Source organism: Dromaius novaehollandiae, chromosome 5 (genome assembly GCF_036370855.1).
Source record: "Dromaius novaehollandiae isolate bDroNov1 chromosome 5, bDroNov1.hap1, whole genome shotgun sequence".
Classification (NCBI taxonomy): domain Eukaryota; kingdom Metazoa; phylum Chordata; class Aves; order Casuariiformes; family Dromaiidae; genus Dromaius; species Dromaius novaehollandiae.
Window position 1 is genome coordinate 4,235,072 of NC_088102.1, and position 12,265 is coordinate 4,247,336.

General features: G+C 70.1%; 2 protein-coding genes and 1 long non-coding RNA gene across 6 annotated transcripts; 2 read left to right on the top strand and 1 right to left on the bottom strand.

Annotated features, from left to right (window-relative positions):
• The first annotated feature begins 655 nt into the window (after window positions 1-655).
• PTGDR (prostaglandin D2 receptor) lies at window positions 656-7,472 on the top strand. 3 transcript variants are annotated; one of them, XM_064511833.1, is made up of 3 exons: window positions 656-727; window positions 1,039-2,982; window positions 6,347-7,472. In XM_064511833.1, the coding sequence occupies exons 2-3, from the start codon at window positions 1,527-1,529 to the stop codon at window positions 6,832-6,834; spliced, it is 1,944 nt and encodes a 647-aa protein (XP_064367903.1). In that variant the 5' UTR covers window positions 656-727; window positions 1,039-1,526; the 3' UTR covers window positions 6,835-7,472. The 3 variants fall into 3 exon arrangements, with proteins under 3 accessions (XP_064367903.1, XP_064367904.1, XP_064367905.1); XM_064511834.1 differs by having other exon boundaries at window positions 657-727; window positions 1,508-2,982; XM_064511835.1 differs by lacking the exon at window positions 656-727 and having other exon boundaries at window positions 2,093-2,982; window positions 6,347-6,765.
• Window positions 7,455-9,497, bottom strand: LOC135328430 (uncharacterized). 2 transcript variants are annotated; one of them, XR_010389262.1, is made up of 2 exons: window positions 9,319-9,497; window positions 7,455-8,111 (listed from the first exon to the last, which is right to left on the bottom strand). It is a non-coding gene; the product is annotated as an uncharacterized LOC135328430 (long non-coding RNA). The 2 variants fall into 2 exon arrangements; XR_010389263.1 differs by having other exon boundaries at window positions 9,246-9,497.
• A 42-nt stretch (window positions 9,498-9,539) lies between these two features.
• PTGER2 (prostaglandin E receptor 2) lies at window positions 9,540-11,278 on the top strand. The gene is made up of 2 exons (XM_026109110.2): window positions 9,540-10,440; window positions 10,878-11,278. Exons 1-2 carry the CDS (start codon window positions 9,589-9,591, stop codon window positions 11,127-11,129), a joined length of 1,104 nt encoding a protein of 367 aa, XP_025964895.2. The 5' UTR covers window positions 9,540-9,588; the 3' UTR covers window positions 11,130-11,278.
• The last annotated feature ends 987 nt before the right edge of the window (window positions 11,279-12,265 follow it).

Genomic DNA, 12,265 nt, shown 5'->3' on the forward strand with positions numbered 1-12,265 from the left:
CTCCCGCCTTCCCCCGCTCCGCCGCGGCGGGATGCCTGGGCAGGAGGAGGGGGGGGGGGGGGCTTCCATCCCTTCTTCCTTCCCTCCTTTTTTCCTTCCTTCCTTCCCTCCCTCCTTCCTTTCTTCCTTCCTACCCTCTCTCCTTTCTCCCTTCCTTCCCTCCTTCCTTCCTTCCCTTCCATCCTCCCTCCCTTTCCTCCTTCCTCTCTTCCTTCTCTCCTTCCCTCCCTTCCTTATTTCCTTCCTCCCTTCCTTCCCTCCTTCCTTCCTTCCCTCCTTCCTTCTTTCCTTCCTTCCCTCACTTTCTTTCCTTCTTTCCTTCCTTCCCTCACTTTCCTTCCTTCTTTCCCTTTTTCCTTTCCTTCCATCCTCCCTTTCCTCCTTCCTTTCTTCCCTGTCTCCTTCCTTCCCTCCCTCCTTCCTTCCCTTCCTTCTCTCCTTCCTTTCTTCCCTCCCTTCCTTCCCTTCCTCCTCCCTTGGGCACCGGCGAGGCCCCGCAGCCCGGGGACGGGGGACGGTGCCCAGCGAGCTCCGCAGCCCTGGGGCGCTCCGGCCGCCTGGGGCCCTGCGGGACGGACCGACCGACCGACCGACGGACAGACCGACGGACGGACAGACCGACGGACGGACAGACCGACGGACGGACAGACCGACGGACGGACGGCAGCGGGCGGCGGCGCGAGCGGGGCCGCCTGGGGCCGGGCCGTGCGGGGCGGCTCTAAATTAGGTGATTCGGGTGCCGCTGCGAACACGTCCAAAGCGAGGAGGAGGAGGAGGAGGAGGAAGAGGAGGAGGAGGAGGCGGAGGGCCGAGCGGGAGCGCGGCGGCGGCCCGGAGCGGCCCGGCCCCGGCACGCAGGGGCTTCTGTCTTAGGGGGTTTTGCGGGTTTTTGGCTTTTTCCTCCGTTTGGGATTTTTTTATGCCCTCGCCCCCGCGAGGGGTGTGAGCAGCGAGGAGGGGGGGGGCACGTCGGGAGCATGACGAACAGGAGCGATTCGTCATCGGCGGGACTTTTTCAAATCGTTTTCCTCCAAATAGCTGCAATTTGGTGAAGGCACAAGAAGAACAGCCAGAGACCCACTGCGTCTGTCCCCCACCCCGGTCCCCCCGCGCCGGCGGCTTTGCCCCCCCGCGGCAGCCCGCCGCGCTGCGCCGCCGCCTCCCTGGCCGGAGCCTTCAGCCAGCTCCGGTCCCCGGGAGTTTGCACCATCGCGGCCGAGCCGGTAACGACAGCTGGAAGCTGCCGGGCCCGGGACAGACACGGGCCCGGGACAGACACGGTCCTCCCGTCCCGCTGCCCGAATACCCGCCCGGGCCCCGGGGCTGCGGTGCGGCCGGGGCTGGGGTAGACAAGGCCGCCGGGGCTGGGGTAGACAAGGCCGCCGGGGCTGGGGCAGACAAGGCCGCCGGGGCTGGGGTAGACAAGGCCGCCGGGGCGGGCTGGCGAGGTGCCCCTTTCCGCCCCTGCCAGCGCTCCCAGCAATAAAAGCCTCGTTTCTTCATCCAGACGCGCTTTCTTCAACCTAATGCCGGGGAAAACCAGCGCTACGAGGATCCCACCCCGCCTGCCTTCTGCTCCGCGCTGTAGCGGCCCGGGAGGAGGTTTCCGGAGCCGGACACAGGCGCTGCAAGCCGGGGGGGCCGCGCTGCTCGCCCTCGCAGCAGCCTCCGCCGCTCTCCGCCGAAACGGAGCTGGCAAAGCTCCCCGGGCCAGCGCGCTCGGCCTGTTAAAGGAAGCCGCATGTTTATTTTCTCCACGCTCGCTGGGAAAGCACCGTCTAGCTTGTTTTCCCTGGGCGGGCCGAGTTTCTCCTCCTCCGGGCCCCGATTCAGGGACCATCCGGCTGCGTTTCAGCCCCGCCCCAGCGAGGGCAGCGCTTCAGCTCGGGCAGGTGCCGAAGCGCGGCAGCTCCCCGAGCCGCGGGAGCCGTGCGGCGGCCCCGTCGGGGCTCCGGGCCGCGCCTTCCCACGCCCCCCCGGTGCCCGCACGTCGCACGCGCCCCGGCAGCCGCCGCGCTCCCGCGGCTCCGGGCGCCCCGGCCCCGCCCGCGCCTGCCCCGGGGGGGCGGGCTGAGCCGCCCCGCCCCGCGCCGCGCTCGCCTCCCCTCGGCCGCGGCCGCCCCGCCGCGGGGCCAGTCGCCGCCAGCGGCCGGTGCCGGCGGGAGGCGCATGGAGGGCGCGGGGTACCGGTGCCGCAGCAGCCGCTCCATCGAGAGCGGGCAGTCGGTGGTGCCCAGCTCGGTGCTCTTCGGCGCCGGGCTGCTGGGCAATGTGCTGGCGCTGCTGCTGCTGGGGCAGCACCGGCGGCGCTCGCGGACGCCCGGCGGCCGCCCGCCGCGGGCCTCCGCCTTCTACGTGCTGGCGAGCGGGCTGGCCGTCACCGACCTGCTGGGCAAGTGCCTGCTGAGCCCCATGGTGCTGGCCGCCTACGCCTACAACCGCAGCCTCAGCGAGCTGTGGCCCGGCGGGCGGGCCGAGGGCGAGCCGGGCGCGCTCTGCCAGCTCTTCGCCTTCCTCATGGCTTTCTTCGGGCTGGCGCCCACGCTGCTGCTGCTGGCCATGGCCCTGGAGTGCTGGCTGTCGCTGGGCCACCCCTACTTCTACCGGCGGCACCTCACGAGGCGCCTGGGGGCCGCGCTGGCGCCGGCGGCGGCCGCGCTGTGCGCGCTCTTCTGCGCGCTGCCGCTGCTGGGCTTCGGCGCCACCATGCAGTACTGCCCGGGCACCTGGTGCTTCATCCGCATGGCCGGCGGCGGGACGCGCCAGCTCGGCTTCCCCGTGCTCTACGCCAGCCTGCTGGGGCTGCTGGTGCTGGCCATCGGCGCCTGCAACGTGAGCAGCATGCGGCACCTGTACGGCATGGCGCGGCGGCAGCCCCGCCGCGGGCCGCCCGCCGCCGCGCCGCGCATGGAGGAGCTCGACCACCTGCTGCTGCTGGCGCTCATGACCTCGCTCTTCACCGTCTGCTCGCTGCCGCTCATCGTGAGTACCGCCGCGGGCTGCTTTGGCCCCCCCTGGAATGGCCCCCCCCCCCCGCCGTGGGGTCGGGGGTACCCCCCCGGCTCGCTTCTTTAGCGCCCCTTTAAATAGCCCCCCTTCCCCCCGTGGGGTCGGCGTACCCCCCGGGTCGCTTCTTTGGCCCCCCCTTAAAGAGCCCCCCCCCGTGGGGTCGGGGGTACCCCCCGCTTGCTTCTTTAGCGCCCCTTTAAATAGCCCCCGCCGTGGGGTCGGGGGTACCCCCCGGCTCGCTTCTTTAGCGCCCCTTTAAATAGCCCCCCCGTGGGGTTGGGGGAGCTCCCTCCGCTGCTTTAGCCCCCCTTAAATAACCCCCCCATGGGGTCGGGGTTCCCCCCCGGCTCCCTTCTTTAGCGCCTCTTTAAATAGCCCCCCCGTGGGGTTGGGGGAGCTCCCTCCGCTGCTTTAGCCCCCCTTAAATATCCCCCCCGTGGGGTCGGGGGTACCCCCCCGGCTCGCTTCTTTAGCGCCCCTTTAATAGCCCCCCTTCCCCCCGTGGGGTCGGGGTACCCCCCGGGTCGCTTCTTTAGCACCCCCTTAAATAGCCCCCCCCGTGGGGTCGGGGTACCCCCCAGCTCGCTTCTTTAGCGCCCCTTTAAATAGCCCCCGCCGTGGGGTCGGGGGTACCCCCCCGGCTCGCTTCTTTAGCGCCCCTTTAAATAGCCCCCCTTCCCCCCGTGGGGTCGGGGTACCCCCCGGGTCGCTTCTTTGGCCCCCCCCTTAAAGAGCCCCCCCCCGTGGGGTCGGGGGTACCCCCCGGCTCGCTTCTTTAGCGCCTCTTTAAATAGCCCCCCCGTGGGGTTGGGGAGCTCCCTCCGCTGCTTTAGCCCCCCTTAAATATCCCCCCCATGGGGTCGGGGGTACCCCCCGGCTCCCTTCTTTAGCCCCCCCTTAAATAGCCCCCCCCGTGGGGTCGGGGTACCCCCCGGCTCGCTTCTTTGGCCCCCCTTTAAATAGCCCCCCACGTGGGGTCGGGGGTAACCCCCCCCGGTTCGCTTCTTTGGCCCCCCTTTAAATAGCCCCCCTCTTGGGGCAGGGGTTCCCCCCCGGCTCGCTTCTTTGCCCTCGCTTGAATAGCCCCCCCCATGGGGCAGGGGGTTTCCCCCCCGGCTCGCTTCTTTAGCCCCCCCTTAAACAGCCCCCCTTCCCCCCGTGGGGCTGGGGTACCCCCCGGCTCGTTTCTTTAGCGCCCCTTAAAGAGCCCCCCCCGTGGGGTCGGGGGTAACCCCCCCGGATCGCTTCTTTAGCGCCCCTTTAAATAGCCCCCCTTCCCCCCGTGGGGTCAGGGTACCCCCCGGCTCGCTTCTTTACTCCCCCTTTAAATAGCCCCCCCCGTGGGGTCGGGGGTAACCCCCCCCGGTTCGCTTCTTTGGCCCCCCTTTAAATAGCCCCCCTTCTTGGGGCAGGGGTTCCCCCCCGGCTCGCTTCTTTGCCCTCGCTTGAATAGCCCCCCCCCGCCGTGGGGCTGGGGTACCCCCCGGCTCATTTCTTTAGCCCCCCCTTAAACAGCCCCCCTTCCCCCCGTGGGGCTGGGGTACCCCCCGGCTCGTTTCTTTAGCGCCCCTTAAAGAGCCCCCCCCGTGGGGTCGGGGGTAACCCCCCCGGATCGCTTCTTTAGCGCCCCTTTAAATAGCCCCCCTTCCCCCCGTGGGGCTGGGGTACCCCCCGGCTCCCTTCTTTAGCGTGCCTTAAATAGCCCCCCCCACGTGGGGTCGGGGGTAACCCCCCCGGATCGCTTCTTTAGCGGCCCTTTAATAGCCCCCCTTCCCCCCGTGGGGTTGGGGTACCCCCCGGCTCGCTTCTTTACTCCCCCTTTAAATAGCCCCCGCCGTGGGGTCGGGGGTAACCCCCCCCGGTTCGCTTCTTTGGCCCCCCTTTAAATAGCCCCCCTCTTGGGGCAGGGGTTTCCACCCGGCTCGCTTCTTTGCCCTCGCTTGAATAGCCCCCCCCGCCGTGGGGTCGGGGGTAACCCCCCCCGGCTCGCTTCTTTAGCCCCCCTTTAAATAGCCCCCCTTCCACCCGTGGGGTCGGGGTACCCCCCGGCTCGCTTCTTTAGCACCCCTTAAATAGCCCCCCCCGTGGGGTCGGGGGTAACCCCCCGGCTCGCTTCTTTAGCCCCCCCTTAAATAGCCCCCCTTCCACCCGTGGGGTTGGGGTACCCCCCGCTCGCTTCTTTAGCCCCCCTTAAATAACCCCCATTTCCCCATGGGGTCAGGGGTACCCCCTGCTCGCTTCTTTAGGCCCCCTTAAATAGCCCCCCCCCGTGGGGTCGGGGGTACCCCCCCGGCTCGCTTCGTTAGCCCCCCTTTTAATAGCCCCCCCCTTCCTGCCAGTGGGGTGGGGGGAGGTCCCTCCACTGCTTTAGCCCCCCGGGAGCCCCCCCAGCACCACCACCCCGTCGTGGGGAGGTGGCTTGTGGTTTTAGCCCCCTTGGAATAACCCCCCCCCCCCCCGCAGCACCCTCTGCAGCAGGGGTCAGTTCGCTGCTCTGGACCCTTTTAAATACCTCCCCCCCGCTCCGGGGGGGTCGGGGGAGGTCGGTCCATTGCTTGCACCCCCTGGGATAGCCCCCCCCGTCAGCACCACCCCACTGCCCCCAGGGTCGGCGCATCCCTTGGGCCGCCTTCAAACCCCCCCCCCCGCCCCCCCGGGGTCGGCTCCCTGCGTCAACCCCTTTGAGCAGCCCCCCCGCCCCCCCGGCCCATCCCAGAGGGGTCGGTTGGGGAGGCTGGTCCTTTGCTTTAACCCCCTGGGAATAACCCCGCCATCACCCCCACCCGGGGCCCCCTTTAAATAGCCCCCCCCCCAATCCCAGGAGGTCGGTTCAGTGCTTTAGCCTTCTTTGAATAGCCCCCCCCATCCCACCGCATCCCGCAGTGGTGGGGGGAGGCCAGTCCCTTGCTTTAACCCCCTCTGAATTCACCCCCCATCACCCCCCCCCCCATCCTGGGGGTCGCTTAGTTGCTTTAACCCCCCTGGAATAACGTCCCCCCCCCATCACCCCCAGCCCATCGCGGGGGCACCGGGAGATCCAGCTCCCTTCGAACCCACCACCACCTTCCCCGCACCCCCCATCGCCCCCCCTCCTTCCCCCAGAGGCCGGGGTCCCGCTGGGGGGGGGGGGCAGGGGCTGGGACCCCCCCGGGGACAGCAGACCCCTTGTCCCCGCCCCAGCACCCGCTTTCCCGCGGCCGGATCCCGCAGCGGTGCCCCGCGGGCAGAGCCGCCCCGGACCCCGAGAGGACCTCGGCGGGGCCGAGCCGCCCCGAGCGGCACCGGAGACCCCCCTTATTCCCCGTCTTTACTTCATGGCGTCTCGTTTTTGGGGCAGGTCCGGGCCTACATGGGCGCCTTCGCCGCCGACTTCAACGAGACGGCGGACCTCAGCGCCCTGCGCTTCCTCTCCGTCAACTCCATCGTGGACCCCTGGGTCTTCATCATCTTCCGCACCTCCGTCTTCCGCCTCTTCGTGCGCCGCCTCTGCCGCAGGCTGAGCTCCCGCCGAGCCGCCCTCAAGGGCTCCGCCGCCGGGGACGGGGACGGCGGCGACGGCGGCGGCCGCTTCGGACCCCCCGGCTGGCGCGGGGCGCCCGCGCCGCAGCTCGTCTTCCCGTAGCGCCGGGGGTCTCGCAGGGCCCCGAGGACGGCCAAGGCGAAGGCGAGCGCCCCGGCACCCGGGGGGCAGCGCCGAGGATCCGCGGGCAGCGGCGCTCGGAGAGGCCGGGAAGAGCCCGGCCGCGGGGCCGCGGACGGAGAAGCCTTCGGCCCCGGTTGAATAAAAGCGGTCGGGAGCCCCACCGCGGCGCCTGGCCGCCGTGAATCCCCCCGCGGGGGCCGGCGCGGGCGCAGCCGCCCGCCCTGCGGACCCCCGGGCTCCGGCGCCGGGGCGGACGTTGCAAGCACGCAAGCGAGACATTTTCTTTTAATGGAAGCGCCGTTTCCCCTCCGCCGCGCGCGTTAACTGGGGCTAATTCGATATCTGCCGCGAGCGGCTGCTTAGGCCGGAAAATCACGTTAAGCGAGGTCTCCATCTGCTTAGCGTCCGGGGGGGGACGGTCGCAAGCATTTCTCCCCCGCTCTCCCTCGCCGGTCGCGCTCCTGCCGGCCCGCGCGCCGTTTGGCCCTCGGCGTCAAGCGGATTTCATTTCCGAAGGTGGAAAATGCCAGGAGCGGGCACGGCGGGGCCGCTCGGATGGGCCGGAGAGCTCCTGCCGTAGCGCCGTGCTCTCCAGAGATGGCAGCACGTCCCCGGGCAGGGCCGGCGGTGGCGGCGGGGGGGTCGCCGTCCCCTCGGGCCGCCCGCCGAGCTGGGGGCCGCGGGAGCGGGGACGAAGCCCCGAGCGCCTTCCCGCTGCCGCCCTGGGGGCAAAAACCGACCAACCGAATCAATAAATCCCGGCGGCGTCCGGGTTGGTTGCAGCTATTGCAAAAACACGGGCTCGTTTTGCAGAAAAATATTTAATTCTCGAAGCGGCCTTTTTTTTTTTCTTCTTCCTTTTTTTTTCCTTCTGGCATTCTTGAGCCGTTCCCGCGGTGGGAGCAGCGTGCCGGAGCAGGTTTCGGCGGCACCGCCGGGAGACGGGACGAGCCGGGGAACGGCGTTGTTTTAACGCGTCCGCCCAGGTGCTGGCGGGTGACTGCGAGCACAGGCATCCGCCTGCCTTCCTGCCCCGCGGGTGTCGAGAGCTGCTTTTCCGAGCGGCGAGAGGTTGGTCGCAGCACCGGCGCGCGAGGTCGGCGGTGGCGCTGGGAAAGCGGTGGAAGAAAAACCACCTCCGGGTTTGCTAAGGAAATGTCGGATGGGTTTTTGGTTTGAAAAGGTGGAAATCCAGCAATGTGGCCCATCCTTCCGTGGGCGGGAGGGCTGACGTCCTCCACCCCACCCCTGCCCGTGGTGTCCAGCCCGTCCCTCCAACCCCACCGGGGATGGAGCTCTTGGTGCTCTCCCACCCGTAGATGTTGTCCGTGGAGGTTGAGCCCACTCAGCGCTAGGGTTTCTGCGAAACGCATGCAGCTTCTCTGCAAGCCCAGAGGTTTTCCTCCGGGTGGAATGAACTCTGGAAATCTTCTCGGAGGGAAAACAACGGCCGCGACCCCTGGGAGGACATATGGTCCTCGTTAGAGACGAGGCACCCGGACATAACAAGCGCTTCCCAACCAGCAGCGGACGGGGCGTACAACTGGCACGTTCTGCCTCCGAGCGCGGGAGGGAGGACGAAAAGCCCAGTAATTTTCCGATTATTGTAGAAATATCCCATCAGAGGCACCGCTGCTTGAGAAGCCTCAAGCCCCGGGTGGGTATTTAAGGCTCCATTAGCTGCCAGGAAAACGAGCTCCAGCACGTGCCAAAAGCCCCGTCCTGTGATGCGAATCCCTGGCAGGGAGGGGCAGGCGGGAAGGCCTGGAGCAGCCGCCCTCCGGGACGCCTTCCGCTCGGGAAGGGCCTCCAAGCTGCTCCGATGGACGGGGCCACGGGAGGCCCCCGGTTCTCCGTGCCCCGCTGCGCGTGGGGCTGGCCCGGGAGCTGCCTAGACCTCCTCGCTCTCCATCCCAGCCACCGCACGGCCGTGGGGCCGGGCTCCCGGTGCCCCCGCGCCGTCTCCCGCGCGGAAGGAGCTGCTGCGGGCGGGGAGACCCGAGCGAGGCGCAGAGGCGCCCGTCGGAAGCGGAGGTGCTGTCGCTAACCATGGCACACTTCCTCCGCGAGGTTCCTCTTGCAAGAGGGAGATTTTAAAACGGCAGCAAAACCGGGCTGGTGACAGTCCCCCGGCCGTGTCCCCGTGGGGCAGCACTGGGGGCCGTGGCGCGGGGTTTTCTCCCCCCCCCGGCAGCACCGGGCACTGGTGCCCAGCCCCATGCTCGCAGCAGCTGGGTGGCCCTGAGTGCCACCAAGGCCATGGGGGACCCGGACACTTGCTGGCTCCCCCCGCAGCCTGCCCCCACCCAGGCAGCCCAGGTGGCAGCGGGGCTCGGTGTGTGCCCGGGGGCAGCAATCAGCCCCGGGGCTCTCTGTGCACCGGGGAGCCCAGATCGGCCCTGGGGCTCACCGTGCACCCAGGGACAGTGACTGGTCCCAGGGCTCGCCGTGCACCGGGGGACACCGACCGACCCCGGGCCTCGCCGTGCACCGGGGGACCCAGACCAACCCCAGGGCTCGCTGTGCACCCTGGGACATCCACCAGCCCCGGGGCTCGCCGTGCACCGGGGACCTGACCAGCCCTGGGACTCACCGTGCGCCGGGGCTCCCACACCGGCCCGGGGCTCGCCGTGCACCGGGGGACACCGACCGACCCCGGGGCTCGCCGTGCACCGGGGGACCCAAACCATCCCCGGGGCTCGCCGTGCACCGGGGACACCGACCGGCCCGGGGCTCACCGTGCACCGGGGGACCCAGACCGACCCGGGGCTCGCCGTGCACCCTGGGACCCGGGCAGCCCCGGAGCTGCCCGCTCGCAGCAGCCGGCGGGCGGAGCGGCGGGGCGGCCGGGGGGGCGGCGCGGCGCGGGGCGGGGCGGGAGCGGCGGCGGCGGCGGCGGCGTCGGGGCGGCGCAGTCGGGCGGCGGCGGCGGCGGCATGAACGGCTCGGGCCGGGGGCTGTGCGAGCGCGGCGAGGCTCTGCCTCCCGGCGCCAGCCCCCGCGTCAGCGCCCTCATGTTCTCCGCCGGCCTCCTGGGCAACTTGCTGGCGCTGGCGCTGCTGCTGCGCGGCCGCCGCGGGCCCCGCGCCCGCCCGCCCGCCCTCTTCCACGTCCTGCTGCTCGCCCTGGTGCTCACCGACCTGCTGGGCACCTGCGCCGTCAGCCCCGTGGTGCTGGCCTCCTACCACCGCAACCGCACCCTCACCGCCCTGGCCCGCGGCGGCCGCGTCTGCCTCTACTTCGGCTTCGCCATGAGCTTCTTCGGCCTCGCCACCATGCTCATCCTCTTCGCCATGGCGCTGGAGCGGTGCCTGGCCCTGGGGCGGCCCTATTTCTACGAGCGCTTCCTCGGCCCCCGCGCCGGCTCGGTGGCCCTGCCGGCCGTCTACGCCTTCTCCGCCGCCTTCTGCTCCTTGCCGCTGGCGGGCTTCGGGCACTACGTGCAGTACTGCCCCGGCACCTGGTGCTTCATCCGGATGCACTCGGGCGACGCGCGGCAGCCCGGCGGCAGGGAGGGCTCCGGGATGGACGTCGCCTTCTCGCTGCTCTACGCCAGCCTGCTGCTGCTCCTCATCCTCGCCGTGCTGCTCTGCAACCTCAGCGTCATCGCCAACCTGGCGCGCATGCGCCGCCGGGGACGGAGGACCCGCCGGCTGGCGACGCCGGAGCAGCCCCGGGCGGCCGGGGGCTGCGGCCGCCGCGTGCTCTCCATGGCCGAGGAGATCGACCACCTCCTGCTGCTCTCCATCATCACCATCACCTTCGTCGTCTGCTCCCTGCCGTTCACGGTGAGTGCGAATGCCTCTCCCCCGCGCGGGGCTCCCCCCCCCCCCAGCACCCCCGTTTCCCTCCTGCGGCGGGGAGGGAGCATCCCTGCCCGAGTTATCCCAGATCCGCGTGCCGAGGGGGGAGGATGGAGCGGGAGACGGGCGCGGACGTCCGCTCCTCCGCCAACGCCCCGGCGCGGAGACGGGGGACCGCTGGGAGCAGCCGCGGGCCGTCAGCCCGGAGCGTGGGAACGGTGCTCCCCCGGCACCGGGGAAGCTGCGGGGGCCGAAGCAGCGCGGCGAGGTGAGGAAGAGGAGGAGGCAAGGCCGACCCCGCGCCGCGGTTGCAGCACCGTCACCCTGCCGGGAAGCCCGGCGCGGAGCCGGCCGGGGGGCCGGGGGCGGTGGCGGGAAGCGGGTGGCAGGGAAGCCGCCTCGGAAACGTCTGCGCTTCGCAGATCCGCGCCTACGTGAACAACCTCGGCCGGGCGACCGGAGACGACCACGACTGGGACCTCCTCGCGCTGCGGTTCCTGTCCGTCAACTCCATCGTCGACCCCTGGGTCTTCGCCATCCTGCGCCCGCCCTTCCTGCGGCTGCTGCGCTCGGCGCTGCGCTGCCGGCCGGCCCTTCCCAGCCGGGGGGGCCAGCGGAGCCCGGCCGCGGCCAAGGCGAAACCGGCGCTGCAGCTCGCCGTCTGCGGGCGATAGATGCGGTGGCATCTGCAGGAGACGTCGGGGAGGCCGCGCAGCGCCGAGGGGCGTCCGCGAGACGCTGCTTGGAGGCCGAGAAAGGCGCCCGGGTGCTGCCGGGCCGCGGCCGCGCGGGCACCACGCCGTGCAGAGCCAGGCAAAGGCTGGGACGGCGCCGGAGAAGCCGACAGGTACCCGGACACTAGGCAGGTGCCCAGCAAAGGACACGCTCAGCGGTACGGAGGTGGGAGATGAAATGGGAAGGGGGGGGGCTGCTTTAACACTACTGCCTCTCGGGGGGGGTCGCGGGCCGGGACGTGCTTCGCCCACCGCTCGCTCCTCCGAGCCCGGCTGCCGGGCGGCCGCTGGCCTCCAGCAGCGCCGGGGCCTCCTGCGCCCGCGTTGGTCGTGCCGGGGAGCCGGAGGTTTCGGCTCTGCCGCCCGATCCCGACGCTGGGAGCTGCCGGAGGGCTCGCGCGCGGATTTGGAGCTTTTCCGTTTCTGTAGCCGACGGGGAAAAACTCTTACAATAAACGTCATCCCACAAAGGAGCCTCCTCTTCTCTGCAGCCTGGGTGCTCGCGTGGCCCTGAGATTACGTACCCCGAAGCCAGGGAAAGGCTGGGCGAAGTTCCTACCTGTGATCAAACCGAAGCCAAAAAAAAGAAAAAAAGCCCTAAAAAAAGCCAGCATTTATGTCACTGCTGTCAGGCAGCCAAGAGGCACAGGAAGTTTACTGGCCGCGGCGACGCGTGTGGGCAGGCGGCGGGTCCGGGATGCTCTTGCTCAAGCTCTGCAAACGGGGGGCTCGGGAACGGGATGCGGGGCTTGGGAACGGGATGCGGGGCTCGGAGAAACCAGGGGATGGGGTTCTGGGATGGGATGCAGGGCTCGGGAACGGGATGCGGGGCTTGGGAATGGGATGCAGGGCTCAGAGAAGGCAGGGGACGGGGCTCGGGAATGGGATGCGGGGCTTGGGAATGGGATGCGGGCTCAGAGAAGGCAGGGGACGGGGCTTGGGAACAGGATGCGGGGCTTGGGAACGGGATGCGGGGCTTGGAGAAACCAGGGGACGGGGCTCGGGGATGGGATGCGGGGCTTGGGAATGGGATGCAGGGCTCGGGAACGGGGTGCTGCTCCCTGGAGGACACTCGC